Raw genomic sequence first — 27,397 nt, 5'->3', positions numbered from 1 at the left:
GTGCTGTTTGAATGAATGTTTACGCGCCTGCTTCTGCCTACCACCTCTCAGTCAGATACTTAGATACTTGTATGCTTGTATGCTCAGTCAGATTATATGCAACGCAGGACACACTAGATAATATCTAGTAATATCATCAACCATGTGTAGGTAAATAGTGATTATGATTGATTGTTTTTTCTAAGATAAGTTTAATGCTAGCTAGCAACTTACCTTGGCTTACTGCATTCGCGTAACAGGCAGTCTCCTTGTGGAGTGCAACGAGAGAGAGGCAGGTTGTTATTGCTTTGGACTAGTTAACTGTAATGTTGCAAGATTGGCTCCCACGAGCTGACAAGTTGAAAATCTGTCGTTCTGCCCCTGAACGAGGCAGTTAACCCACCGTTCCTAGGCCATCAATGAAAATAAGAATGTGTTCTTAACTGACTTGCCTAGTTAAATAAAGGTATAAAAAAATATATAAAAAAAATACCGATGTCCGATTGTTATGAAAACTTGAAATCGGCCCAATTGAATCGGCCACTCTGATTAATCGGTCGACCTCTAGACCAGAGTAGTGATGCTGGACGGGCGGGCAGGTGCGGGCAGCGATCGGTTGAAGAGCATGCATTTAGTTTTACTTGCATTTAAGAGCAGTTGGAGGCCACAGAAGGAGAGTTGTATGGCATTGAAGCTCATCTGGAGGTTAGTTAATTAACACAGTGTCCAAAGAAGGGCCAGAGGTATACAGAATGGTGTCGTCTGCGTAGAGGTGGATCAAAGAATCACCAGCAGCAAGAGCGACATCATTGATGTATACAGAGAAGAAAGTCGGCCCGAGAATTTAACACTATGGCACCCCCATAGAGACTGCCAGAGGTCCGGAAAACAGGCCCTTCGATTTGACACACTGAACTCTATCTGAGAAGAAGTTGGTGAACCAGGTGAGGAAATCATTTGAGAAACCAAGGCGGTTTAGTCTGCCAATAAGAATGTTGTGATTGACAGAGTCAAAAGCCTTAGCCAGGTCGATGAATACGGCTGCACAGTAATGTCTCTTATCGATGGAGGTTATGATATTGTTTAGGACCTTGAGCGAGACTGAGGTGCACCCATGACCAGCTCTGAAACCAGATTGCATAGCGGAGAAGGTACGGTGGGATTCGAAAATGGTTGGTAATCTGTTTGTTAACTTGGCTTTTGAAGACCTTAGAAAGGCAGGGTAGAATAGATTTAGATTGTCGAGCCCGGCTGATTTAAAGGGGTCCAGATTTTGCAGCTCTTTCAGAACATCAGCTATCTGGATTTCGGTGAAGGAGAAGTGGGGGAGGTTTGTGCGAGGTGCTGTGGGGAGCGTAGGGCTGTTGACCGGGGTAGGAGTAGCCAGGTGGAAAGCATGGCCAGCCATAGAAATGCTTATTGAAATTCTCAATTATAGTGGATTTATCTGTGGTAACAGTGTTTCCTAGCCTCAGTGCAGTGTGCAGCTGGGAGGAGGTGCTCTTATTCTCCATGGACTTTACAGTGTCCCAGAACTTTTTTGAGCTACAGGATGCACATTTTGAGCTACAGGATGCAAATTTCTGTTTGAAAAGGCTAACCTTAGCTTTCTTAACTGCCTGTGTATATTTGTTCCTAACTTCCCTTAAAAGTTGCATATCACGGGGGCTGTTCGATGCTAATGCAGAACATCACAGGATGTTTTTGTGCTGGTCAAGGGCAGTCAGGTCTTGAGAGTCAGGTCTTGAGGGCTATATCTGTTCCTGGTTCTACATTTTTTGAATGGGGCATGCTTATTTAAGATGGTGAGGAAAACACTTTTATAGAATAACCAGGCATCCTCTACTGACGGGATGAGGTCAATATCCTTCCAGGATACCCGGGCCAGGTCGATTAGAAAGACCTGCTCGCTGAAGTGTTTTAGGGAGCGTTTGACAGTGATGAGGGGTGGTCGTTTGACCGCAGACCCCTTACGGATGCAGGCAATGAGGCAGTGATCGCTGAGATCTTGGTTGAAAACAGCAGAGTTGTATTTGGAGGGCAAGTTGGTTAGGATGATATCTATGAGGGTGCCCGTGTTTACGGATTTGGGGTTGTACCTGGTGGGTTCATTGATCATTTGTGTGAGATTGAGGGCATCAAGCTTAGATTGTAGGATGGCCGGGATGTTAAACATGTCACAGTTTAGGTCACCAAGCAGCACGAGCTCTGAGGATAGATGGGGGGCAATCAATTCACATATTGTGTCCAGGGCACAGCTCGGGCAGAGGGTGGTCTATAGCAAGCGGCAACAGTGTGAGACTTGTTTCTGGAAAGATGGATTTTTAAAAGTAGAAGCTCGAATTGTTTGGGTACAGACCTGGATAGTAAGACAGAACTCTGCAGGCTATCTCTGCAGTAGATTGTAACACCACCCCCTTTGGCAGTTCTATCTTGTCGGAAAATGTTATGGTTAGGGATAGAAATTTCATGTTTTTTGGTGGTTTTCTTAAGCCATGATTCAGACACGGCTAAAGCAGTGAATAAAGCAAACTTGGGGAGTAGGCTTCTAATGTTAACATGCATGAGACCAAGGCTTTTACGGTTACAGAAGTCAGCAAATGAGAGTACCTGGGGAGTAGGAGTGGGGCTAGGCACTGCAGGTCCTGGATTAACCTCTACATCACCAGAGGAACAAAGGAGAAGTAGGATAAGGGTACGGCTAAAGGCTATAAGAATAGAGGCCTGCGCTGCACTGACAGCTGACACACTCCCTCCGTACCCCAGATGAGCCTTAGCTAACTTCATGTCTCAATTCTCAGCTCCCAACTCGTGCAGATGTTAATTTGGATCATCATTAAGGACGGGAGACGAGGAACACAACCACAGTCTTTGATAGCGATCTCACTTCCTCTCTCCCTCCCTTCCTCCTTCCCTCGCTCCCTCCCTCCGTTACACTATTTAGCAGAAACTAGGAAAAAAGCATTCCTCTATTCCTGGCAGGGGCAGGTCTGTTTATATTAAAGGTCACAGTCACATTTGCTCTGTTTTACTATAAAAATGGAACTCACCTTTGCTCACCTTCATCTAAGGGAAGGCTGTCTCAAACCTCATCCTGCTTGCCACTATAATTCAGGCCACAATGCATCAGCCTACGGTCCAACATCCCTATCCAGCTCTGTTCACTGTCCTGGTTTAGCTTCTTCCACACAGATCTTGGCAAGTTGTACCCATATGAAAAGGTCAGAGAGTAATACAAATTAATGTAATGGTGATGTCCTTTTTTCCTCCCCTAAAGTATCCTTCTGAGGCCTGTGAAACCAGCCAAACAAACAGAGAGGCCCTTTTTACTGCACATCATTCTTCTCTAATGACTGGTTCAGATTGGTAATGAAGCCTGTGATGATGATGTTCTCTCCTGATCACTGCCATATGGCCCTGGCTGTAGCTCTACACTGTTGAGTCATGACAGTTCCCTTTTTACACTATTTATGTTTTAAACACTTTGTGTTTTCATTGTTAGGCATGGAGACAAAACAGGTTCCAGTGTTTTTTCAGTGACGTTAACATGAAATAAGATGGCAGTAGTAGAGTAGAGCACAGTAAATGGTTTGTTTAAAGCTTTCTGTAATTTATCCTGCTCTTCTCTACACTCTTAGAAAAAATATACATCTCGAACCTTAAATGGTTCTTTGGCTGTTCCTATAGGAGAACTCTTTGAAGAACAACTTTTGAAAAAAAGGGTTCCAAAATGGTTCCTTGGCTGTCTCCATAGGAGAACCCATTTTGAATCCAGGTACAACTCTTTTGGGTTCTATGTAGGACCTTTTCCACAGAGGGTTCTACATGGAACCCAAAAGGGTTCTATGTGGAACCGAAAAGGGTTATCCTATGGGGACAGCCAAAGAACCCTTTTGGAACCCTTTTTTCTAAGACAGTATAAAAGTGTCCGTTTGCTTCCCAACTGAAACAGTTCATGCATATATTATGATGACATTTTGTGACATTTTTGTTTGTTTTGGCCTTCGGCAAGAGTTTTTTCGTCTGTTCATGCACACAATATTTTTTCTCAAGGCAAGCTGAATCTGTGCCCCTTCGTCTGTAATTGGTCAACAGTAAGGATTGTTCAAGGACATGTTTGTTGTCATTCAACGATAGACGATTCATTTTCATGCACATTTTTTCACTTGAGAAATACTAAACCCAACATCCTAGTTAGACGTAAAATTGTGCGACGAAGATCTCCTTGGCAAAAACATCAAAATGAATGACCAATTTTTTGTTGTTGTTGTTATCTTAGATTAGTCTTTCATTTTGAGGAATTACATACTGGCTACGGCATCTCAACTAGTAATATTGGTATTTTTTTCAAATTTTTCAAGTGAAGGTCTTTTCAAGCGAAGGTCGAAGGTATGCGAGCACACTAGTTTGGCTAGGCGCCCTCCAAACCGAAGCATGAGGAAGCCTTAAGCCAGAGTCCAGAGCTGTGATGAACATGCAGTGGCTCCTTCAGAAAGGATAACTGATTGAACTGCTGTGAAACAAGCATCAGGAAGTTTAAAAGTGGTCTGAAACTAGGGGAACAGGAAAATACAACTCTATTACCTGTCTCTGCCTCTGGAATTCATCAGAGACAGCTGCCCTGAGTAGGCATTGAATTAGTTTCAAGTGTCTGTGTGCTAAAGCAAGCAACATAAATATTACTACTCTCTAATCAAGGACTAGGCTGGCATATTCCCTCTGCTGCCACTGCCTTGGGTTTTTTCATTGCCTGTTCTAGAAAAAGAGAGAGAGAAAGAGAGAGAGAGAGAGAGAGAGAGAGAGAGAGGCTGATGGACTTCTGTTCTGCCTCCCCTCTAAGCTTGCCCTGGTAAAAAGTGTATTAACACTGATATCAACACACTGACCTAAAGCTAACAGAAATATGTTTTTCAACTCGATTTAAGACCTTTGGTATTGAGGAAAGAGTATCTTGACTGCCATGCTAGTAGTGGCTGTATCCAATTGTGGCGCGTCCTATATGCATGTGGTCATTGTGGGTCGCTATGTGAATACGTTGGCCTTTTACAGAGTGGCTTAAGGAATGTACCAATGAAGACAAGACCAGTAGTAGGTGAGCAGAGCAGTCGGTACCATCTCCAAGAATCCAAATAAGCTAATTAAGTGTGACCAAAAGCTTGAATTCCGCAGGCAGAGGGATTAGACTGTTTGATGAGCAGATTTAAGGGTTCAACCAAGGGGAACAATGAGAAACCCTTCTGGCCAAGCGTAATATTTCTCAGAACATTTTCTTTAAACCCATGTTTCTGTGACGTGTATTTTCTCCGCACTTCAGACCCAAGATCTTCCATCCCTGAGATTAAAGGGGCTTTTATCATGGATCCTCTCCTCTCTCATGATTTCTTCACTTTTTTGTAGTTGCTTTCTTTTCCCTCTTCCCTCCTTACTTTGCTCAGAGTGAACTTTAATGGGTTTTAAGAAATGTTACATCTCTGTATGGTTACAGACAAGTGTCAGTACCACTCCACCTAACTTCTCCTCCTTTAAACAATAAATCCCTGAAAGGAAGGCTTCATGCAGGTATGAGAGATAAGAATGATTCCAACTCGGATTGAAACCTTGTCTGTTTTGTGCGTCTGATTAAATCCCCATGGGAGCATAGGAGAGTTGCAGGAAAAATCTACTCTGAAATTTTGAAGTGGAAATTACAAACTTCAGAATAATTTTTACACCTCAAATACACTAAACATTTAACATTTCCTGCATTGCAGGAAAGTTCTCTGTAACATGATCATTGGGATCATTCCAGAGTTGTGGACACGTATTCTTTCTTTGATACGTTCTTCTGGCCTGCACCTGATGAATTGGATGTGCATATTTTTCTATTATTTCCATTAATTATAATCCACATAATAATTCACATTTCCTGTTGCTGCAGGATTATTTTCCTGCTGTAACAAACTGGCTCAAATGAAGATCCTACATCTGCAGATAGTTTTAGCTAAATGTCAGGCTTGTAGCGACAGTACACATACACTGATCATAAATGAATACATTGAAGTGACAGTGTGCTTTTCCTTCCTTTTTCTCGCTCAGCCAACTTTCACTACTAGTTTCCTATACAGTACACATGATCTGTAAACATGAATCCAATGATATGACCATGTTCTTCCCTCTCCCTATCTGCTCTCTAGACATTCCACACCCCCAGCCTGGGAGATGAGGAGTTTGAGATCCCTCCCATCACCCCTCCTCCAGAGACAGAGTCTGGCCTGGGCCTATCGGATGTGGACTCCCCCTTCCCGGGGCACCCGCTCCAGCACAGGGGACCCTTCACCCCCCAGTTCCCCCCTCAGAGCCTGGAGCTGCCCTCCATCACCATCTCACGCAACCTCATGGACCAGGAGGGGCTCTCCAGCATCAACGGCCTGCCATTGGTGAGTACTAAACTGGACCAACACTTAGGGTTGAGTCACATGCATAGGCTCTTCAATAATTATAGGGCTAGGGTGGGTATAAGGTATCAATCTGATGTATTTGTTCATGCACAGAGAAAATAGAGTACCAGGCACCAACACTTGGGTACAGGATCAAGGTGCTGTCATATAAACATATAAATAAAAAAGGTCAGGAGAGCCCATGTGACCATATGATCTGAGTACCTGGAGAATACCCTTACCCTTTATTAGGCCATAGAGTAACCTTCACTGCACTCAGTGCACACCTCCAGTTGTTACTGCATCTGGCACAGCATCTGGCCCGTTTATAAAGCTGGAGGATGGAATAATATCACAATGCTAGCTAGACAATGGTCGCAGTATGTAAATACTGAATTCTGTTTGGGTTTATAAAGGAAAAACAAAGCCTACCAAAATAACCCTATTTGTAATAGGAAAAGATATGAATGGATCATGGGCATGATGGCACAATGTATTTTTTCCCCACAGGGAGTGGTGAAAGTGAGTCCCCAAAAAGTGCCACTGTTTCATGGGTCCATATGTTGGTTCCAGAAACCCTGTTCTGTCCTGTCCCCTCCACTGTCACATGATGTGTTTCCATGCCTTTATCTACATGTTGTTATGTTCAGAGCCTGAATGCACTCAGTCAACTGACAAACAGAGCCTTGTTTGAGTTCAGAATCCCAGGTTTTGTATTTGGTTAAATAACACGATGCTACTAGAATGAACCTTTCTGTGTGAGTACTTAGAAAGGGAGTCAATGAATGGATCTCCAGCTTAGCCTTCCTGTCCATTGGTGTGGATGAGAGAATGTGGAATGGTTCCGGAACCCAGTAATCACGTTCTTTATGTTGATAGAGTTCTATGTTATAGATTTTTTTTTTAACTGATAGAAAAAGCATTCTTAAATGCCATTGAGGATGAAATGCATTGAGGAGGAAACGTGGAAATGTCACTTGCTGAGAGATGATGATATTGATGCTGTGTTTTTTGGGGCTGAACCGCAAAAAAATCATCACACTGAACAAAAATATCATGATAGTTTTAGCCATATTATGCATGTAAAATGTATTTCAGACCACCCACTTTTAAACCAGACACATATGGTGAATCACATATGATTTTACAGAATATGTATTTACATTCCGATATGGGCAGGCACTAGAATATTTTATTGCCTTTTTTCCTCCCTTCCATGCTGCTGGCAAGTAAAATAATTGCAGCTTTTAAAATATCTGTGCTGCATAAGCGAGCCCCGGAAGGCTTTTGCCTAAAGAATTTTCATTTCATGGTCAGTTAAGCTTTTTTACATCTGGAGAAGAAACGGAACCTTGACACAATTACAGTCCTGACTGTTCTCACGACTTGGTGGAGGATTAGATTTGATTCTCCAACATTATTCCTCTTTAACACCATTTGCATGGCTCATGTCTCTGATTGTAAGGAGACTCTATTAAAACTACAGGGAAAGAATGTGAGGTTTCTGCTCCTTTGCCTCGTGGCATTGTCACTGGGAGACTGTTGCACACTGCTCTGCTCCTTTATCACTCAGCAAACATTGTACCACAGACAGAAAGGCAGAAAGGCTTACCGACCGTGAACTCCATTATGTTCTGGATATGGGATTGATCCCCAAAAGTCCTGAACACAGAGACAATGCAGGGAAATTACATTGATCTATGCCATTGTCCTTGGTTTGAGATTTGAAAAGGGTTGAGGGAAGTAACTATTTTAATTAACTATACAGTGTCTATGAAAGTGTTATTACATTTTAGGTTCATTTTGTCAGTGGAATGACATTGGGGGACAACATTATGTACACTACACTGTAGTGTATCTCTTATTTGAAACGTTTGCAAGGACATATAAATAAACCATAGTAAGTACGTTTCCCAACCAGCCACAGTTTTCATATTTCCCAAATAGTTTTCTCTGTTATCTTAGCTCTGTGGCAGTGGGTAATTCGTAACTATGATAGCCTCTCGCTACACCACCATGACAGAAAAAACAAACCAATGGGTGTACAATGTACCTGTACCATTTTCAAATCCTCCTCCATGTAGTTGCTCTGCCAAGTGTTCCATTAATTCCATTCCCCTAATGCTCCATGTATGTCTAGCAAATTGGCCACAAATGCAATGGTTCTACAAAGAGAAGTACATTTCTGTGGGCTGCAGACAGTCAGAAACGGCTGGCAGAAAGCAAGTCATTATTTATTTAATCTGCTCTCCTAACAAGCTTCTGACTGTCATTTGTGTCTCGCAGCATCTGTCCTCCTGATTTGTGATTTGGTCTCTGTCAATAGTGCCAAATACTATTGGAAGTGGAACTGGTATCTATTTATTTAGAGTTCCCTTCATTCTCGCTTTCTTTTTTTCTCTCTCTCTCTCTCTCTCTCTCTCTCTCTCTCTCTCTCTCTCTCTCTCTCTCTCTCTCTCTCTCTCTCTCTCTCTCTCTCTCTCTCTCTCTCTCTCTCTCTCTCTCTCTCTCTCTCTCTCTCTCTCTCTCTCTCTCTCTCTCTCTCTCTCTCTCTCTCTCTCTCTCTCTCTGCTATTTCAGAAAATCTCCCTGTCTTCTCTACTGTATCTTTGCACAGAATTAGACTTTTCCTGTGTTTCCTCCCTTGTAAGAAAGTAAAAGCATGGGTGGATATGGTTGTCTATAAAAGGTCCCTTCTATGTGTCATTTCTTCATAATTGGGTTAGAAATAGCCAAAATATCCCACTTGAGTAGAAATGAATATGGAGAAAAATGTATCTTTCTAGGTTTGTTGCCCAAAATTGATGCAGAGATGCATGTTTATTGTATTTACATGAATACATACGGACTATTTGCCAAAATCTAGTCAGTAGGAATCTAATCTGCATCATTTGCGCTACGTTCACCCTAATGACTTATTACACACACAAATTTAGCCAGCTAGACTAGTACATTCATCCACAGTTGTTTTCCTCTATAGCCAACACCCAGCAATGCCATGCAATTGGGTCTGACCTGGGGATTTGTAGCTGACTATGTACAGTACGGTTAATTACACCATGATAGTGTACAGATAGTCTATGAATGTAATCCCCTAGATTCTGACCCGTCACAAACCACTGTGTCTTGAATAAAATGGAAAATATGACCAGTGTTGCAGAAACAATGTTTTTTTTACACTCTCTTATCTTCCTTCCAAGCTGAGTAGCACTGACATCAGTTGTACATCCATTTCAGAGAGTGGATTTTTTTGTCATTATTTTCTTCGTCCTGTTTCTTTTCTCTTTTTACTTTCAGCCAGACAGATGTTGTGACATATTGGGTCAGTCAGAAATGAAAGATATTCATGCAGGCATGCAATACTTGTAATGAAGTCTCAACCTGACCTTCTGTGTGATTGATTCTGTAATTTAGTTTTCTCAGGCAGCCAGCGCTTGAAATGAAATGATATCATGTTGAACAACTTTTAAATACCCACAGTGCACCGGGAGAAATGGGGGAAGGAAGGGTTTTGGGACGGGGGACATTAATTGTGGGAGAAGGGGATTTGTAACCCTTCATGGTCAGATAAAATGGGGTTGTGGAAGGGAAGAATTTGTTTTTGGGCTTGGAGGTTGGATGGAGAGGGGTTAGTCAGTGGACGGACTGTGACTTTGTATATGCGCAGCAGTATAACGTGAGGTTTGTTAAAGCCAGAGACAGGAGAGAGGAGTCGAAAAACAATTTATCTTCATGCTATTATAGCCTTTACCAGCATTCTAAATTCCATTTTTCTCATTTGGCTTAAGCACCAAGGTTCTGCGGCCAGGGAGCCGAAAAGGGAGGAGTAAGAAAATAAGATGTACCCGTTTAAAAGCACATGCAGTAAAGGACTATGTGCAGAGGACTGATAAACTATCTTTAATAGGACTGACCTTTCATGCTGGCGAAAGTTACTGGGGGACTCATCCTTATAATTACCATATAGATGATTTTACCCCTCTTCTGCAATGGAACATTTCCAAGAGCCTCTGTCGTTGATTGAATGGAAATTGAACTTGTTAACATTTTTTTCAGCCTGTTACGGCTCACACAGTGCCACTGGTAATAAATTTCCCACCTCCCCAAATTCTGATTCCAATATCTTCAAGAACAGACCCAAGGCTCTTTTCATTGACATCGCTGCTATTGAGATTTTATCTCTGGTACTTCTGAATGAGTAATGTTGCATTTTCAGTCCAGCTGCTGTGTTTATTAGCCAGTGTGTTGTGGAAGGGTCTTGGCTATTGTTGGTTTTTTTATTGCATCTTATTCATAGTTGTTGGGATGCCTTGGTGCAGAGGAGAGGATAGGATGTGTAGTCAAAGCCAACAACCTTCTATCAAACAAGCCAATATGCTTGTGACAGCTTGACAGGTACACATGACTTGCTGTGTATCATTTTGCTGCTGGCTCCTTGAGCTTGAGGTTTTTAAAAGGCATAGATGTTGAGAGACTGATTGATTGATTGGAGAGTAGATTGCATAGACTCTGGGTTTACTTGTGTTTGATACACATGTCCATGTATACAAACACACACACACACACACACACACACACACACACACACACACACACACACACACACACACACACACACACAAGTTGGATGGAGCCTGATAGGGGAGAGAAGAGAAGGGGTTGGCTTGTCACATCTGGCCACTGTGCATTCGAGATAAGGACTTATTTACAGATTTATGATGACTATCAAGCTATCTTCTTAGATGTCTGCTGTGACTGCAGACAATATCTGCGTCCCAAAGGCACCCTATTCCCTACATAGTGCACTTTGTGCCCTGGTTAAAAGTATACACTATATAACGAATAGGGTGCCATTTGGGATGCAGACAATATTCCAATTAAAATGCAAATGAGAGGACAGAAGGACATAAATTAACAGACTTGTTGCAGATTCACACATTACAATCACAGCCACTGTAGCTGGAAATGATGATATCCTTTCTCAGGGACTAGTACTATCCAGGGGTGTTTTGATAGTATGGTTAACATAGATGTGTTAACATTAGGCCTAAGCTAGGGTATGTTCACCTACTTTATAATCACTCACTCCTCTTCAAACTTTGTTTGTACAGCTTTTCTGTTACATACAGCATATATGTTACACACATTTTACATACATGGTCATTTTTTAACACTGAAGTTACATAGCAAATATATAGTTTTTTCATATAGATTACATTAATAACTCTTTTAGGTAAATAGTTGTGAGTTGTAAAGAGCCGTAGATGTATTTATAGCCACCAGTCCAGTTTATAATATTATACAACTATAGTCTTTTTAGCAAGCTGGGTTATGTGATATTATTGTAACACTAGTGTAAGCTATTTCACCACAAACCCATTTACAAAAAGGCCAGCTATCACTAAAGCCAGCAAACACAAGATACATTTTGAAAGGCAAACGATCTTTGAATGCTATGACCGTCGCTGTTATGAAGAAAACTCAACATTTGACACAAATTGCAGGATGTGTCATTGCTCTAAGTGATATTGCATCATTGTGATATTGTGTTGAAGTGTTGAAATGTTGTTACAAAGATAGTCATGGCTAAAGAGCTCAGTGTGTTTCATCTGTGATGCTCTCAATGAGCAGAGAGTCACTACTGGAGGTGACAATGAGACTTACACATCAAGTGGAACGGTTTCAAACTGAAGATATGTAAGTCAACATTACATCGCTATCCCATTGCTCAAGTTTATTTCACTATTTATTCAAAGAGCGAATTGAATGGTTGGCATGTTTTATTTCACTATTTATTCAAAGAGCGAATTGAATGGTTGGCATGTTTTATTTCACTATTTATTCAAAGAGAGAATTGAATGGTTGGCATGTTTTAATTCACTATTTATTCAAAGAGAGAATTGAATGGTTGGCATGTTTTATTTCACTATTTATTCAAAGAGAGAATTGAATGGTTGGCATGTTTTATTTCACTATTTATTCAAAGAGAGAATTGAATGGTTGGCATGTTTTATTTCACTATTTATTCAAAGAGAGAATTGAATGGTTGGCATGTTTTATTTCACTATTTATTCAAAGAGCGAATTGAATGGTTGGCATGTTTTATTTCACTATTTATTCAAAGAGATAATTGAATGGTTGGCATGTTTTATTTCACTATTTATTCAAAGAGATAATTGAATGGTTGGCATGTTTTATTTCACTATTTATTCAAAGAGATAATTGAATGGTTGGCATGTTTTATTTCACTATTTATTCAAAGAGATAATTGAATGGTTGGCATGTTTTATTTCACTATTTATTCAAAGAGAGAATTGAATGGTTGGCATGTTTTATTTCACTATTTATTCAAAGAGATAATTGAATGGTTGGCATGTTTTATTTCACTATTTATTCAAAGAGAGAATTGAATGGTTGGCATGTTTTATTTCACTATTTATTCAAAGAGAGAATTGAATGGTTGGTATGTTTTATTTCACTATTTATTCAAAGAGATAATTGAATGGTTGGCATGTTTTATTTCACTATTTATTCAAAGAGCGAATTGAATGGTTGGCATGTTTTATTTCACTATTTATTCAAAGAGAGAATTGAATGGTTGGCATGTTTTATTTCACTATTTATTCAAAGAGAGAATTGAATGGTTGGCATGTTTTATTTCACTATTTATTCAAAGAGAGAATTGAATGGTTGGCATGTTTTATTTCACTATTTATTCAAAGAGCGAATTGAATGGTTGGCATGTTTTATTTCACTATTTATTCAAAGAGAGAATTGAATGGTTGGCATGTTTGCATCATTAAATTGTATTCTATTCCGTCTCTGGTGGAGTATTTCTATGTAAATATTGAATACATATCTGCCTTGTAGACTGATTTATGATAGGTAGTAGACTTGGCACATGAGAAAGATGGGAGACAAATGGATTGTAAATTCAATATGTTTCTGTTCTGAGAAGGTGTTTGAATATTGTTTTGAAGACAGGGTTCGTAAGGTTCTCTCAATAAAGCAAGGTGTGTGGGTATATGATGTGTTGATGTTGGGAGAGATGGAGTTTGTGCTGCTGCTGAATACCAGATGGATGTTACTCAGGGAGAACACACGAACACACACACACACACACACACACACACACACACACACACACACACACACCACACAAACACACACACCTCCCAAACAAACCACATGTTTGTTGTGTTCGGTTATTTTTCACTATTCCCTGCCATCTCTGCTGCACCGCTGATCATTCTCCCCTCTGAGAGAATGGCAGGCCATGTAATTCCATCCTCTGTGCAATCAATGCAAACACCTACCTCTTCCTCTCTCTTTACACAAAGAGCTTTTGAAAACCATAATGTTTAATCTGGAAAATATATTAGAAAATGTGAAGATGGTATGATATACCCACAACGGTAAAAAGAGGAAGAAAAATGCCCATGACATGCCAATCGTATCTTTCAGCCAGTTGATTTATAGACTTGATTATATAGAAATATTTTTTCACTCTTTGGCAGTTAAAGTATGATCTATGAAACCTGCCAGCAGATAGCATTTAATTTCGAAACATACTGGAGGAGGTAGCGTTTTGTGCCCCCATCTGCCAGCCAGGGGAAATGTATAACCTTCAAAATGTCAGACTTCACAGAAATGTATAGCATTTTTATTTGTTGCATGGGCATTAAATCCAAAAACTCTTTGAGGTAGTCATTGTGCATACAAATGTTTTTGTCCTGGCATTTGAGGTTATGTAGCCTAACCATCTCAAGGGTACTAACTCAGTCCATTATACACCAGGATCTGAGCAGTCAAAGCTGTGCCACAGAGTGTTGTGAACCATATCAATGGAGCTGTGAAGCCATCTATTAATGGCAGATCAAACTGGCGACTCAGGTTTCAAGATAATTCATCAAAGTTGATAATGGGAGAAGTTAAAGACCCAGGGCCATGTGTTATGTTATGTGATGCATTGTGGCCATGTGACAGTCTGGAAGAATGTGATGACCAGATTATTTTACTGCTATGCTCTGGTCCAATATCTGTTTGTGCTGTATAGGCAAGTCCTACTTGGTTTGTGATGCCAAACAAATGGCTATATAGCACAAACAGATCTGGTACCAGGCTACAGATACAGTACAGTCTCTTACAAGATGCTGTCATATTTACTGACGTTTCCCTCTTTCTCCTCTGATTCAGAACATGCAGGGCCACCTCCGCCAGTACCCCCCTAACCCCGCCATGGTCATGAGATCCATCATCAGCATGAACAACCCCAATGGTATGATGTCCCGTAACCAGCTGACCACCATCAACCAGTCCCAGCTCAGCGCCCAGCTGGGCCTGAACATGACAGGACCCAAAATCCCCCATACTTCGCCCTCACCACCAACCAGCAAGTCGGCCACGCCCTCACCCTCCAGCTCTATCAACGAGGACGACCAAGACCAGGACAATAGGGTGAGTGAGGAAAACTCTATGAAAGGGCCTTAAATAAAAACACATTTTAAAGAAGGCTGTACTAAGACTGTGCTCACTTTAGTGTGAAATAGACCTGATTGAATAGCACAGTGACTGCTTGATATTCATATACATTTGTTGAGGGTGGTTGTGTTAGTAAAGTGTCACATGCACATTTGGGCTCCTGAGTGGCGCAGCATCTCAGTGCAAGCGGCGTCACTGCAGTCCCTGGCTTAAATCCAGGCTGCATCACATCCGGCCGTGATTGGGAGTCCCATTGGGCGGCGCACAATTGGCCCAGCGTCGTCCAGGTTTGGCAGGGGTAGGCCGTCATTGTAAATAAGAATTTGTTCTTAACTGACTTGCCTAGTTTAACAAAATAAAATTCCTTTGGCACTACAGCGTCACCATTGAATTGCATTAATCTGTCTAAACCAGATCACTCTTCTTGTAACAGGTAATGGCGGGAGAGAAGCGCCCAGCACCAGATGCTGGGAAGAAGCCCAAGACCCCCAAGAAGAAGAAGAAGAAGGACCCCAACGAGCCCCAGAAGCCAGTTTCAGCCTACGCCCTGTTCTTCAGAGACACACAGGCCGCCATTAAGGGTCAAAACCCCAACGCCACCTTCGGAGAGGTTTCCAAGATAGTGGCCTCCATGTGGGATGGCTTGGGAGAGGAACAGAAGCAGGTAATCCATCATTATCTGTCAGAACAATCCTACACTATGACATTTACTCCACTGGGTCTGCATTCACAAAGGCTGTGTTTACACAGGCAGCTCAATTCTGATCTTTTTCTCACTAATTGGTCTTTTGACCATTCTGAAAACGATCTGATGTGATTGGTCAAAAGACCAATTAGTGGAATAAAAAAACGAATCTGAATTGGGATACCTGTGTAAACGCAGCCATAGCATCTCAGACTAGGAGTGTTGATATAGAATCAGTTTAGCCTTTTAGATCATACTGAATACGATTATATATGAACAGGACAGGGGAGACTTACCAGATCCTGAATGAGCACTTCTACTCTGAGATTCTTTGTGAATACGGGCCCTTGACTTTTATATCTGATTGAGAAGCAAATGCATGATGATCAGTAATTAGCAGTAATTGCTCTAAGGGGATGCATGAAGTCAGATTGTATAATTTCTCCCGCCCGCTCTTTTCCCAATCAATATGTGGAGCGCTACAGAAATAAATCGATGAATATAGACATCAAAAGTAGAAGGCTGTTTAGTCAGTTATATTGTGCTTCCTTTGCCTGCAGTTATATGTTGTATCTCTTTACAGAGTGATCCTTTGTTTGTCACCTGTCGTTCACTCCTGTCCGTCTTGTCATAACAGGGCTATAAAAGCAAAACAGAGGCTGCTAAAAAGGAATATTTAAAAGCCCTCGCTGCCTACCGCGCCAGCCTGGTTTCAAAGGTGAGACACTGCTTTCACTTTTCAGCCAACAGAAGTGTGAACTGCTGGAAAGAAGCCCAATACCCCTACTTTTATTTCTGACTTTCTGACTGTTATATTTTTGATTTGACTTGATTATTATTGATATTTGTACTGCATTGTTGAGGAGCACTTGCAAGGTAGCATTTCACTGTACCATTTATACATGCAGTATCCTGTGCATGTGACAAATAAACATTGATTTGATTTGAATTTCATTGTGATAAGTAGTAAACTTACAGTTGAAGTCGGAAGTTTACATACACTTAGGTTGGAGTCATGAAAACTCATTTTTCCACCACTCCACAAATTTCTTGTTAACAAACTATAGTTTTGGCAAGTCGGTTAGGACATCTACTTTGTGCATGACACAAGTCATTTTTCCAACAATTGTTTACAGACAGATTATTTCACTTATAATTCACTGTATTACAATTCCAGTGGGTCAGAACTCAGCAATTTCCAAATGCCTGAAGGTACCACATTCATCTGTACAAACAATAGTACGCAAGTATGAACACCATGGGACCACGCAGCCATCATACCGCTCAGGAAGGAGACGCGTTCTGTCTCCTAGAGATAAACGTACTTTGGTGCGAAAAGTGCAAATCAATCCCAGAACAACATCAAAGGACCTTGTGAAGATGCTGGAGGAAACAGGTACAAAAGTATCTAGGTCCACAGTAAACCGAGTCCTATATCGCCATAACCAGAAAGGCCGCTCAGAAAAGAAGAAGCCACTGTTCAAAAAAACGCCATTAAAAAGACAGACTACGGTTTACAACTGCACATGGGGACAAAGATCGTATTTTTTGGAGAAATGTCCTCTGGTCTGATGAAACAAAAAATAGAACTGTTTGACCACAATGACCATCGTTATGTTTGGAGGAAAAAGGGGGAGGCTTGCAAGGCGAAGAACACCATCCCACCATGAAGCACGGGGTGGCAGCATCATGTTGTGGGGGTGCTTTGCTGCAGGAGGGACTGGTGCACTTCACAAAATAGATGGCATCATGAGGTATGAAAATTATCTCCAGACATCAGTCAGGAGGTTAAAGTTTGGTCGCAAATGGGTCTTCCAAATGGACAATGACCCCAAGCATACTTCCAAAGTAGTGGCAAAAAAGCCCTGACCTCAATTCTATAGAAAATGTGTGGGCATAACTGAAAAAGCATGTACGAGCAAGGAGGACTACAAACCTGACTCAGTTAAACCAGCTCTGTCAGGGGAATGGGTCAAAATTCACCTAACTTATTGTGGGAAGCTTGTGGAAGGCTACCCGAAACGTTTGACCCAAGTTAAACAACTTAAAGGCAATGCTACCAAATACTAATTGAGTGTATGTAAATTTCTTACCCACTGGGAATGTGATGAAAGAAATAAAAGCTGAAATAAATCATTCTCTCTACTATTATTCTGACATTGGACATTCTTAAAATAAAGTGGTGATCCCAATTGACCTAAGACAGGGAATTTTTACTAGGATTGAATTGTGAAAAACTGAGTTTAAATGTATTTGGCTATGGTGTATGTAAACTTCCGACTTCAACTGTAGATATTCAAATCTTCCTGCACGAACTGCATCAACATCCTGAATCTTTTCAAGATTACAATCTTAGAAAAGTAAGAGGCTTTATAGCTTTACGTTGTTACCTCAGGCTATTGTCGAAATAAACATATTTGTTTAGTGAGTAAGTCTAGTGTCCATTCCTAGTCTGTATCTAACATGCTGTTGTTTCGCTTCCAGGCTGCCCAGGAATCAGCAGAGGCTCAGACCATCCGTTCAGTCCAGCAGACCCTGGCCTCCACCAGCCTGTCCCCAGGTCTGATGCTGCCTTCGCCACTCTCCCAGCACCCGTCCATGTCCTCTATGTCCTCCATGGCCCAGGCTCTCCAGAACGGCATGCCACGGGCCATCGCCCCCAAGCCGCTGCAGATGAGGATGGGGGGCAACCAGATCGTGACCTCGGTGACGGTGCAGCACCAGAACATGACCAACGGTGTGCCATCCCAGCTGCTGAACCAGATGGGTGGAGGTGGTGGAGGAGGGGCCATGGTGGCCGGGGCCCAGCCCACGGCCGTGTCCCAGATGAGCCCTCCCATGCAGGGTGGCGTGGGGGGGCACATGCAGCAGCTGCAGCAGCAGCAGACACAGCAGCAGCAGATGCAGCAACACCTGCAGCACCACCAGATGCAGCAGCAGCAGATGCACCACCAGCAGATCCAGCAGCAGATGCAGCATCAGCATTTCCAGCACCACCTCCAGCAGCAGTTGCAGCAACACAACATGCAGCAACAGCAGCAGCAACAACAACAACAACAACAGCAGCAGCAGCAGCAGCAGCAGCAGCAGCAGCAGCAGCAGCAGAGGCATGACATGCAACAACAGCAACTGCAACTCCACCAGATGCAGATGCAGCAGCTCCACCAGCAGCAGATGCAGCAGCATCTCCAACAACAGCAGCAACAGCACCAGTCCCAGTGTTCCCCACCACAGCACTCACCCAGCACGCCTCAATCAGTGGGGGGCTCCGCCTCCATGGGCAGTCCCCAACCCGCTCCACAGCAGCCACACCCATCCCAGATCCAGGCCCACGCCCAGGTTCTGTCCCAGGTCTCCATCTACTGAGCCAAATGAATGGAAGATATCTATCTTATCTCAAAGAAGAGGAATAGAAATAAAAGCATAATTTCCACATTGCTTTTCTAAGTTGCACTTAAGAAGTGTGTAAGAATTAGAATGTTTTACAAAGAACTTGTCCATTGTTATAGACGGATATGAATACCTACGTAGACGTGTAAAAGGGCAGATAACTTAGCTGGATTTTGTCTATAAAATAGGCTGCGCTATGAGGAAAAGTCGGTAGGCAAATGCCCATTGATTGTTTATTGTTTGTTTTCTTGTCCTTCTCCGCTCAATAGTCAATTCAAAACTGACTTTGGGCACATTTGTGAAAAGACTGGTATACCTGACTCACACAGGGGAAGGAATGCCCTGTTTTTATTTAACGATAGAGCTTTATTTATGAGGTCAAAGTTGTCCGTTCAGCTCAACTACTGGACACATTGAATAGATTTCAACAGGCATTTTTGCAGCTCTAACCTCTCCCAGAGAAGAACACCTGAACTGAATGAGTTACAGGTACCATACTGGAGACCAGTAATCCACACATTAAACTTGTTTCCACACTGGCCATTATATTATGAGACTATTATGAGAATTTTTTCCATTTTTCTCTTGCCCTACATTCCTGCAGATGTAACTGTTTAACAAATTGCCTAAGGGAAATTCTCCATTAATCCATCATGCATTTCAGGCCAATGTGATATTTGAGCGCATTCATCCTATGGCATGAAGGCAAGAGACAATATCTTAAGGAAAAAGGGAACTGAAAAATGTCTTGGGGATGGGGGATTGTGGGGGTTGCTGGATGGAGGAATGGAAGAATGGACAGACTGAGAGACATAAACTGCCATAAGATCATTTATGTCATCATATGTCATCAAACTGTAAATGTAACCTGCTGTAAGTGTTTTGTAGAGTTGGGGACCTCCTCTTTCCACTAAAATACCCATTTGCTCAAAAAGTGTGTGTAAAACTGGCACTCCCAAAAAATCCTCCTTTTATGTATTTGTTTTTACCTCAGATGTTTAACAATTAAATTATGTTTTTATTTGGTGTGATAAAGGGGATATTTTATGGTAAATGAAAAATTCCACGATCAAGGTTGATGGTTTCATGATTGATTGATGTATTTTTACACTACGTACTCCTTGATACTACAAAACTTATCAAAAGTAAGAAGAAGTAGCAGAGACACTTTGTTGCACTGTCAGAGCCAATTGAAAAGGCAATGAGGGTATTTTCTTGCCAGATGAAGTGATATATCCATGATGAAAAGAGAAAAGTTGTAAATTTTTCATATCACCTGTTGTAAAGTTTTAATATGTGAGGCTGTAATTAAAACATTGGTAAAATGACCTGTGGATTGCTATATCACGTAGTGCATTTCTGCTCTTTTATACTTTTTTATGAGTTAAAATAGCAGCAATTAATTTGTTTGTATTTTGCTTACAGATAAAAATCCAACTGATTTTTGAAAACTGTGCATAGAATAAATACATTTCAGTATGAATATTCTACTTGTTTTTCAGCTGTTAATAGGACATTTAATTTAACATTTGAGCTTAAATGAAAACACAACCAGAGACATTCCATCAATTATACGATTACTAGCCATAATTTTGTATGACGTCTCCTTATTGTTAGATATTGAAAAATGTGTGATTTCAACATGATTTCAACATGGAGTACCAACCATTGTAACTGTGTCAAACAAAGAGTGTTGAGACTGGAAAGAGTCAGCATGTAACTGGTGCTTGTCTCAATAACAGTCCTCATTCTCACTGACAAATGTTTTGGATTCTGACTCTTTCTTCACCAGGAACTAACCGTTTCGTACCACCACATATTAACTACTTCATTTCTAAGATAGCCTATCATCAGGGGGCTCTGAGCTTACATCAACATGGAGAGTGAGTGGGGGAGGGAAGACTGGCAAACAATAATCATCATATATCCACAATGAGCAGCAAAGCCATTAGACTATGTAGGGGGAGGGACATTTATTTTTAACCAAACCTGTAAAAAAAATTGTGAAATAAAACTCATGCATATTTTATACCGCCGATTTATATCATTTTAAAATTGTGGCTTTGTATTCAATTAGTTCGTTTGAAAAGGCATTTGTAATTTGGATTTTGAGGGCTGGCTGCTGTTGCTTAGTGTGTAGTGATTGGCTCTTCATCGCTGTGTGGAGCAACGGAGTCCATTTCTCCGTCCGGCGTGATTAATTGCAGCATCTGTCCTGTCAGAAGGCAGTAGTGAAGAGGTCCGCAGGAAAACTGCAAATAAGCTCTGGCAACAGCCTAAAAGCGCTTATGATGAAATGAAAATGAAAAACAGCAAGTGCCGTCCATGACCTGAATCTCAATAGGAGGGAGGTGGGGGGGGAAGGAATGAGAGAAAATGTTGAGTGGGGTGTCCATGGCGACCAAACACATGCTTAAAAACACAGTAATGAGGCGGAGGGAAATGGCTAATATTATTCTGAACAGATTCGCGGCGGAGCTTTCATTAATAATGCATGGAGCTCCTTGTTATTCCATAACCCCACAGCACGGTCACTGTGTGGACAAATATCTCACAGCCAGGGATGGGAGTTTTGGGAATGTTCAATAAAAAGGTTACAGATTTATTTTCAAAACATTGTTAGTAGCCTACATCCTCAACATACATTTTAAATGATTACTGTTGAGTAAGTCTTCTTTGGGAGACTGACTGGATTAGATTGAAGACCTAGCTGAATATATTTCACTTGCTTTCAGTGGACTTCCATTGAGGTTTTCTGGAGGCATTTACACTGCATCACAACCAGTGTATTTATCTACATTTGCAGAAATAGGCTAGTGCAAAATGTATAATAAATGATTCCTCCTCACAATTTGCCAGTTTTGATAACAAACCTAACATAATAAGTCATATGATAGGCTATTTCAGGGATGGGCAACATTTGAAGGCCCTCTGATATATTTCCACAAAAAAAACTCAGTCGGGTCTCAACTTACTGTTTACAAGTTAGAATCGTAGAATACACAAGGTGCAATTTCGAAATGTGGCTGTGCTTTAGCAGTTTTTCTCTTGTTATGTCAGTCACTGATAGTCACTCAATTAGACCATGTCAGCTAATTTGTTTTCGATTGGTAAGTTAGTCTAGCGGCCAGTGATCTAAACGTAATAAATCATGGTTAAATTACCGGCTCGGGGGCCCCCATTAATTTTGTTAGTCAGTCTTACTCAGATATCATATCAAAAACTGCAAACATTTCTTTCCACCCTATGGCAAAATGTGTAGAATGTTTGTAAATTAGCTGTAAAACATCACATTTTCCTCTCCGACCCATTGCCAATTCACACCTCCCTATGTCAAAATGTGCAGAAATGTACTTTAAAAAATGTCTGTTTTCTCAAGAGGAGGGGCTGCTAAAATGTTTTGCTCGCAACTGCTGCCCCTCATGATGCGTTTAGATTTTTTTGGCCCCTACCACAATCAAAGTTGCCCAACCCTGGGCTATATGCTTCATGCATAACCTGAGCCAGTTGCCTTCATCCGTATTCGGGTCTTATGCCTCATATGCTTGGCGTTGTGTTAGAGGAAGCCTGAGGAGCCAGACGTGGAACCTGTATGATCCCTATATTTTAATGATTTATTTGGGTCCTGTGTTTTCCTGTTCAATGCACAGATACAATGTAGCCATAACAATAGCCCTGCTGCTACTAACTCCTAGTCCCCCAAACACCCAGACCCATGTAGGCTTGGACCATACCCCACACCCAAGCTACAGCCAATATCTGTGTCTGGACTTGGACTCCAACTCTGGTGTGCAGAGTTACTGACCTGACACTTTGCCCATCAAAACTATGTCTAATATAAAAAGCACGCAGCCTTTGGGTGTGTCCGAAATTGCACCCTATTCCTTTCATACAGATGCAGGATCTTAATTTGATCACCCTTTTGCAGGAGAACTTTCCTGCAATAGAGGAAATGTAAAACTTGTAGTGTATTTGAGGTTTAAAAATGCTTCTGAAGTTTGCAAATTCACCTTGATTTCAGATTTGATTTTCCTTTACAAAAAATGTATTAACCTCCGATAAAATGTCAGTTAATTATAATCCACATAATAATTCACAATGCTGCAGGATTATTTTCCTGCTGTAGCAAACTCTCAAATGAAGATCCTACATCTGTAGTGCACTACTTTTGACCAGAGCCCTATGCAAACCCTGGTCAAAAATAGTACACTATATAGTCCTAGTCGGTATTAAATAGAACGTTGCGGCCCCGCCCGCCCGCATGTGGAGAAAACAACCCATGGTTACCTAATTGGCCTACAGCAAAAACGTGACCTTTTTCAAACTTAATTTTCTTTTTGTCTGCTTGTTTTAGTCAATTACAAAACTACATTTAAGAAAAATACATGTCTCAAGATTACTTTTCAACATTGCCTGCTCCCAAGCGTTCTCACTACTTAGAAAAATGTAGTATTGCAGGGCCTCCCTCATGCCCCATTTTTTGATGGCGCTAACCGTAGCCACGCAACAACACAAGCAAACAGACTATAAAGCTACAAGTAGTGAGTGGAGTTACAAACGGACTATACTAAACGAGATAAATGTCTTACCTGTGTTTAAATGTTTTCCTTGCTTGGACACCGGGTCCCCACAATTTCCCATTCTTCCACATTGAAAACCTGAAGACACAGCGCTCTTCTCGCAGGGTCTATTTCCCTACGTGGGATTTTTTACCTGGTTACATTGACCAGCACAGCAGCTTATTGGAAAGTGTTGTTATTTCTGTATAACAAAAAATCTACGCCGAAGTTGGCTCTTTTACAATGGGAAAGAATGTTTGTTTTCCCCAATTTGTGGGCGAGGTCGAGGGGAATATCGACTCGGGGTATAGGCTGCCATTTCAGATTCTGCCTTTAGCTCCTAACACCTGGTCCTGGAGAGATGACAGTTGACCCTTCAAGTCCAATGGCAAAGCTTTGTTTATGGGAACCGTTAAGCTCACATGTTTAAAGTTCACTGGTGATCTTTGTTTAGAGAACTATTGACCCCATGGTTCAATGATGAACTTTCTTTAGGGGGGCTCGCTGGCTCTTCAGGTTTTGGGAAGATGAATTCTTGACTCCCCTGACCAATGGTAACCTTTGTTTAGGGAACTTTTGACCCAGCAGACCATGGATGGACATAGTTGAGATGATAAGCAACCTCTCCGGATGATAAGACTAATTTAGTGTCTGTGGGAAGCTTGTGATAACACCATACAACCCCTGTAAAACTTTCACTGATATGTATCCATGATGTTAGTGTGTGGCATTTGCATTTTATTATCGCTATAATGAATTTAGACCTACTAAAAAGAGTATAATGCCTTGGGTTAGGGTCCTTTGCTCTGTTTTTTGTAAAGCAAAAGAAACCACAGAATTAGTTTGCCGTATTGGTAGAATAACCAGCACATTGAAACCTAACACACAAACACACAGGACACACACAGGACACCCACTTGCACACACACATTCTCTATCATTGTTGACAGTGATTCAGTCTTTAGGCTTATCCCCTCTTTTGTTGAATTCAGTGAATGTAAGGCTGAACTGGCCACTCTACTGACCTTGTTTGGTCTGAGATTCATGCTATCTCACACTATATCACAGGCCTGCTATTGGCGTTAGTTTACCATACAAATATAAAATACCATATTTAGAGGGGTACCCAGCTCCAGGTGTGTTTTAAATGTTTGTAATCAGACAATAATGTAGGCTTACAAACATCCTTACTAACCCAGCATAGAGGCTACCTCCTGAAATAGAACCAAATACAAACTGGAAATCCACTCTGACAGTATACATTGAGTATACAAAACATTAGGAATAGAGTGGAAGTCGGAAGTTTACATACACTTAGGTAGGAGTCCTTAAAACTAGTTTTTCAACCACTCCACACATTTCCTGTTAATTAACAAACTATAGTTTTGGCAAGTTGGTTAGGACATCTACTTTGTGCATGACACAAGTAATTTTTCCATAATTGTTTACAGACAGATTATTTCACTTATAATTCACTGTATCACAATTCCAGTGGGTCAGAAGTTTACATACACTAAGTTGACTGTGCCTTTAAACAGCTTGGAAAATTCCAGAAAATTATGTCATGACTTTAGAAGCTTCTGATAGGCTAATTGACATAATTTGAGTCAGTTGGAGGTGTACCTGTGGATGTATTTCAAGGCCTACCTTCAAACTCAGTATCTCTTTGCTTGACATCAGGGTAAAATCAAAAGAAATCAGCCAATACCTCAGAAAAAAAATGTAGACCTCCACAAGTCTGGTTCATCCTTTGGAGCAATTTCCAAACGCCTGAAGGTACCACGTTCATCTGTACAAATTGTGAAAAACTGAGTTTAATATATTTGGTATGTAAACTTCCGACTTCAACTGTACCTGCTCTTTCCATGACTTAGACTGACCAGGTGAATCCAGTTGAAAGCTATGATCCTTTATTGATGTGACTTGTTAAATCCACTTCAAATCAGTGTAGATGAGGAGGATACAAGTTAATGAAGGATTTTTAAGCCTTGAGACAATTGAGACAAGGATTGTGTATGTGTGCCATTCAGAGGGTGAATGAACAAGACAAAATATTTAAGTGCCTTTGAACGCGGTATGGTAGTAGGTGCCAGGCACACCAGTTTGAGTGTGTCAAAACAAGAACAAGAACACATTCCTCAAGTACAAGGCAAGGGAACATTCCACAATCATTACTGTCAACTTCTGCAAAGATCATCGAAAAACTTCAAAAGTAAAATATCTGTCGGACAAAAATGCCATTAAGCCTGCCTATAGTCCAACCGTGCTGTGAACTGGATATACATTGAGACCACCCACTGGGCACAGACGTCAGTCTAGTTTTGATAGAAATTTGGTTGAGTTGCCAACTAACGTGAATTCAACCTGAAATCAACCAAAAATATCACAATTGTCATTGGATTTAGGTGAAAAGTTGGATGAAAAAAAAAAAAAAAAAAAAATCCCTTATATTATTGAGTTTTTGCAAATCCAATCAGTTTTCCACGTTGAGTCAACGTCATCACATTTATTTTTTGTTGTTGAAATTACTTGGAAACAATGCTGATTCAACCAGTTTTTTTTCTCCTGGGCTTGACTGGCTACCCATCCACATTACCCCGGCCAAACGCCACACCCTCTGGATTTGTTTCCTACCCGATGACTCCTCAAACTGATCTAATTGGTCCCAGAAACCGATGGGTTGGACCAGAGCCGGTCTACACAAATCATGAATCAAATAATTTTTTACGTCAGCACAAACAATTTCTATGATGGTAGGTTGAGACTGATGTATGGAGCAAACGATAAATTCAGGATGAGTTGTCAGGCAAGCCTTCTGAAGTTCTAATGTAGTTCTAATGTATTTTGCAGTATTACTTTTTTTATGTCTATGAGTGACTAGTCATTTATGTCAGTGATTTGAGAACTCTGGCTACAGTATACTGTGACAGAACATATCATATCCCAGAGGTGTTCTGCAGAGTTGCCCATAGTCTGACATTGCCTTTTATTGAAACTTACTTAGCCTATATAAACAGACTTAAGCTATTACAGAGCTCACATGTTTCTATGGCAACAAAACCAGACCAAACTGATAGCTTACATGTGCGTGCTGTGTCATATCCAATTAAGTCAGACTGACTATACACCACCATTATGTGTTCCTCTGCTCTGGAGGAAAATCAATAAGTATGGACAGAGCCCAACAAGGTCCCCCTTGTATCTTTTTCTTATCCACTTTGGACTAACAGGGAAACAGGGAGACTAAGATAGATCAAGCCACTAGGATGTCTCTGATGCTACAAGAGGCAGGTGCTCTGTAGACACCATTCAAAACTTGGCCTATTCAGTCCAAACTCCTCTAACGTCCATTCATGCACAGAAAAACACCATCTGCTGCTGTTTTGCCTGGAGCAATCACAGCTGACCAAAAAAAAAACATGATACCAGCTGTTGCTAAACAAAAGCCAAACAAAGGGGGCAGGAAAAGGTTAGACACAAGTTCGACCGCGCTGAAGATTACTCAGTGGAAAGAGGTAGAGAGTGAGAGAGGGGATAGATGGAACATTTTTGTTGGCTCCCTCAAATCATCAGAGTAAGAAGGGTCTATCCAGGAACAGTGAGTGTAAAGGGTTAAACATGAGATATTTAATCCCTTAGTCTACAAGATCCTTAAAGCATCAGTGGGTCAGGAGATAATAAAGACGGAGACTGTGGATGAGGATGGTTTCACAGTTCACACAGTCACCCTCAGGGGGGAAACATCATGGTATATTATCACTGTCCTGGTGCCTGCTGTAGCACGGAGGGGCTGGTAGGAGAGCATGTAAAACACAGGTGTTAAATGAGACTGAATTTAACAAGCAGAGGACCAGAGGGGGAATCACATGATAGAGAATTATTCTAGT

At 41.2% G+C, this 27,397-nt stretch overlaps 1 protein-coding gene across 1 annotated transcript in view; it reads left to right on the top strand.

Annotated features, from left to right (window-relative positions):
• The window catches only part of LOC139412235 (TOX high mobility group box family member 3-like), a 65,708-nt gene extending 45,429 nt beyond the window's left edge, over positions 1-20,279 (top strand). The window contains exons 3-7 of the mRNA XM_071159064.1: positions 6,153-6,395; positions 14,592-14,852; positions 15,310-15,540; positions 16,199-16,279; positions 18,046-20,279. Coding sequence (XP_071015165.1) covers positions 6,153-6,395; positions 14,592-14,852; positions 15,310-15,540; positions 16,199-16,279; positions 18,046-18,927 — 1,698 coding nt within the window. The 3' untranslated portion in view covers positions 18,928-20,279. The remainder of the gene's footprint in view (positions 1-6,152; positions 6,396-14,591; positions 14,853-15,309; positions 15,541-16,198; positions 16,280-18,045) is intronic.
• The last annotated feature ends 7,118 nt before the right edge of the window (positions 20,280-27,397 follow it).

This window comes from Oncorhynchus clarkii, chromosome 6, assembly GCF_045791955.1.
Source record: "Oncorhynchus clarkii lewisi isolate Uvic-CL-2024 chromosome 6, UVic_Ocla_1.0, whole genome shotgun sequence".
Classification (NCBI taxonomy): Eukaryota; Metazoa; Chordata; class Actinopteri; order Salmoniformes; family Salmonidae; genus Oncorhynchus; species Oncorhynchus clarkii.
The sequence above is the reverse complement of the archived record's forward strand: the minus strand, read 5'-3'. Positions and strand labels throughout refer to the sequence as shown.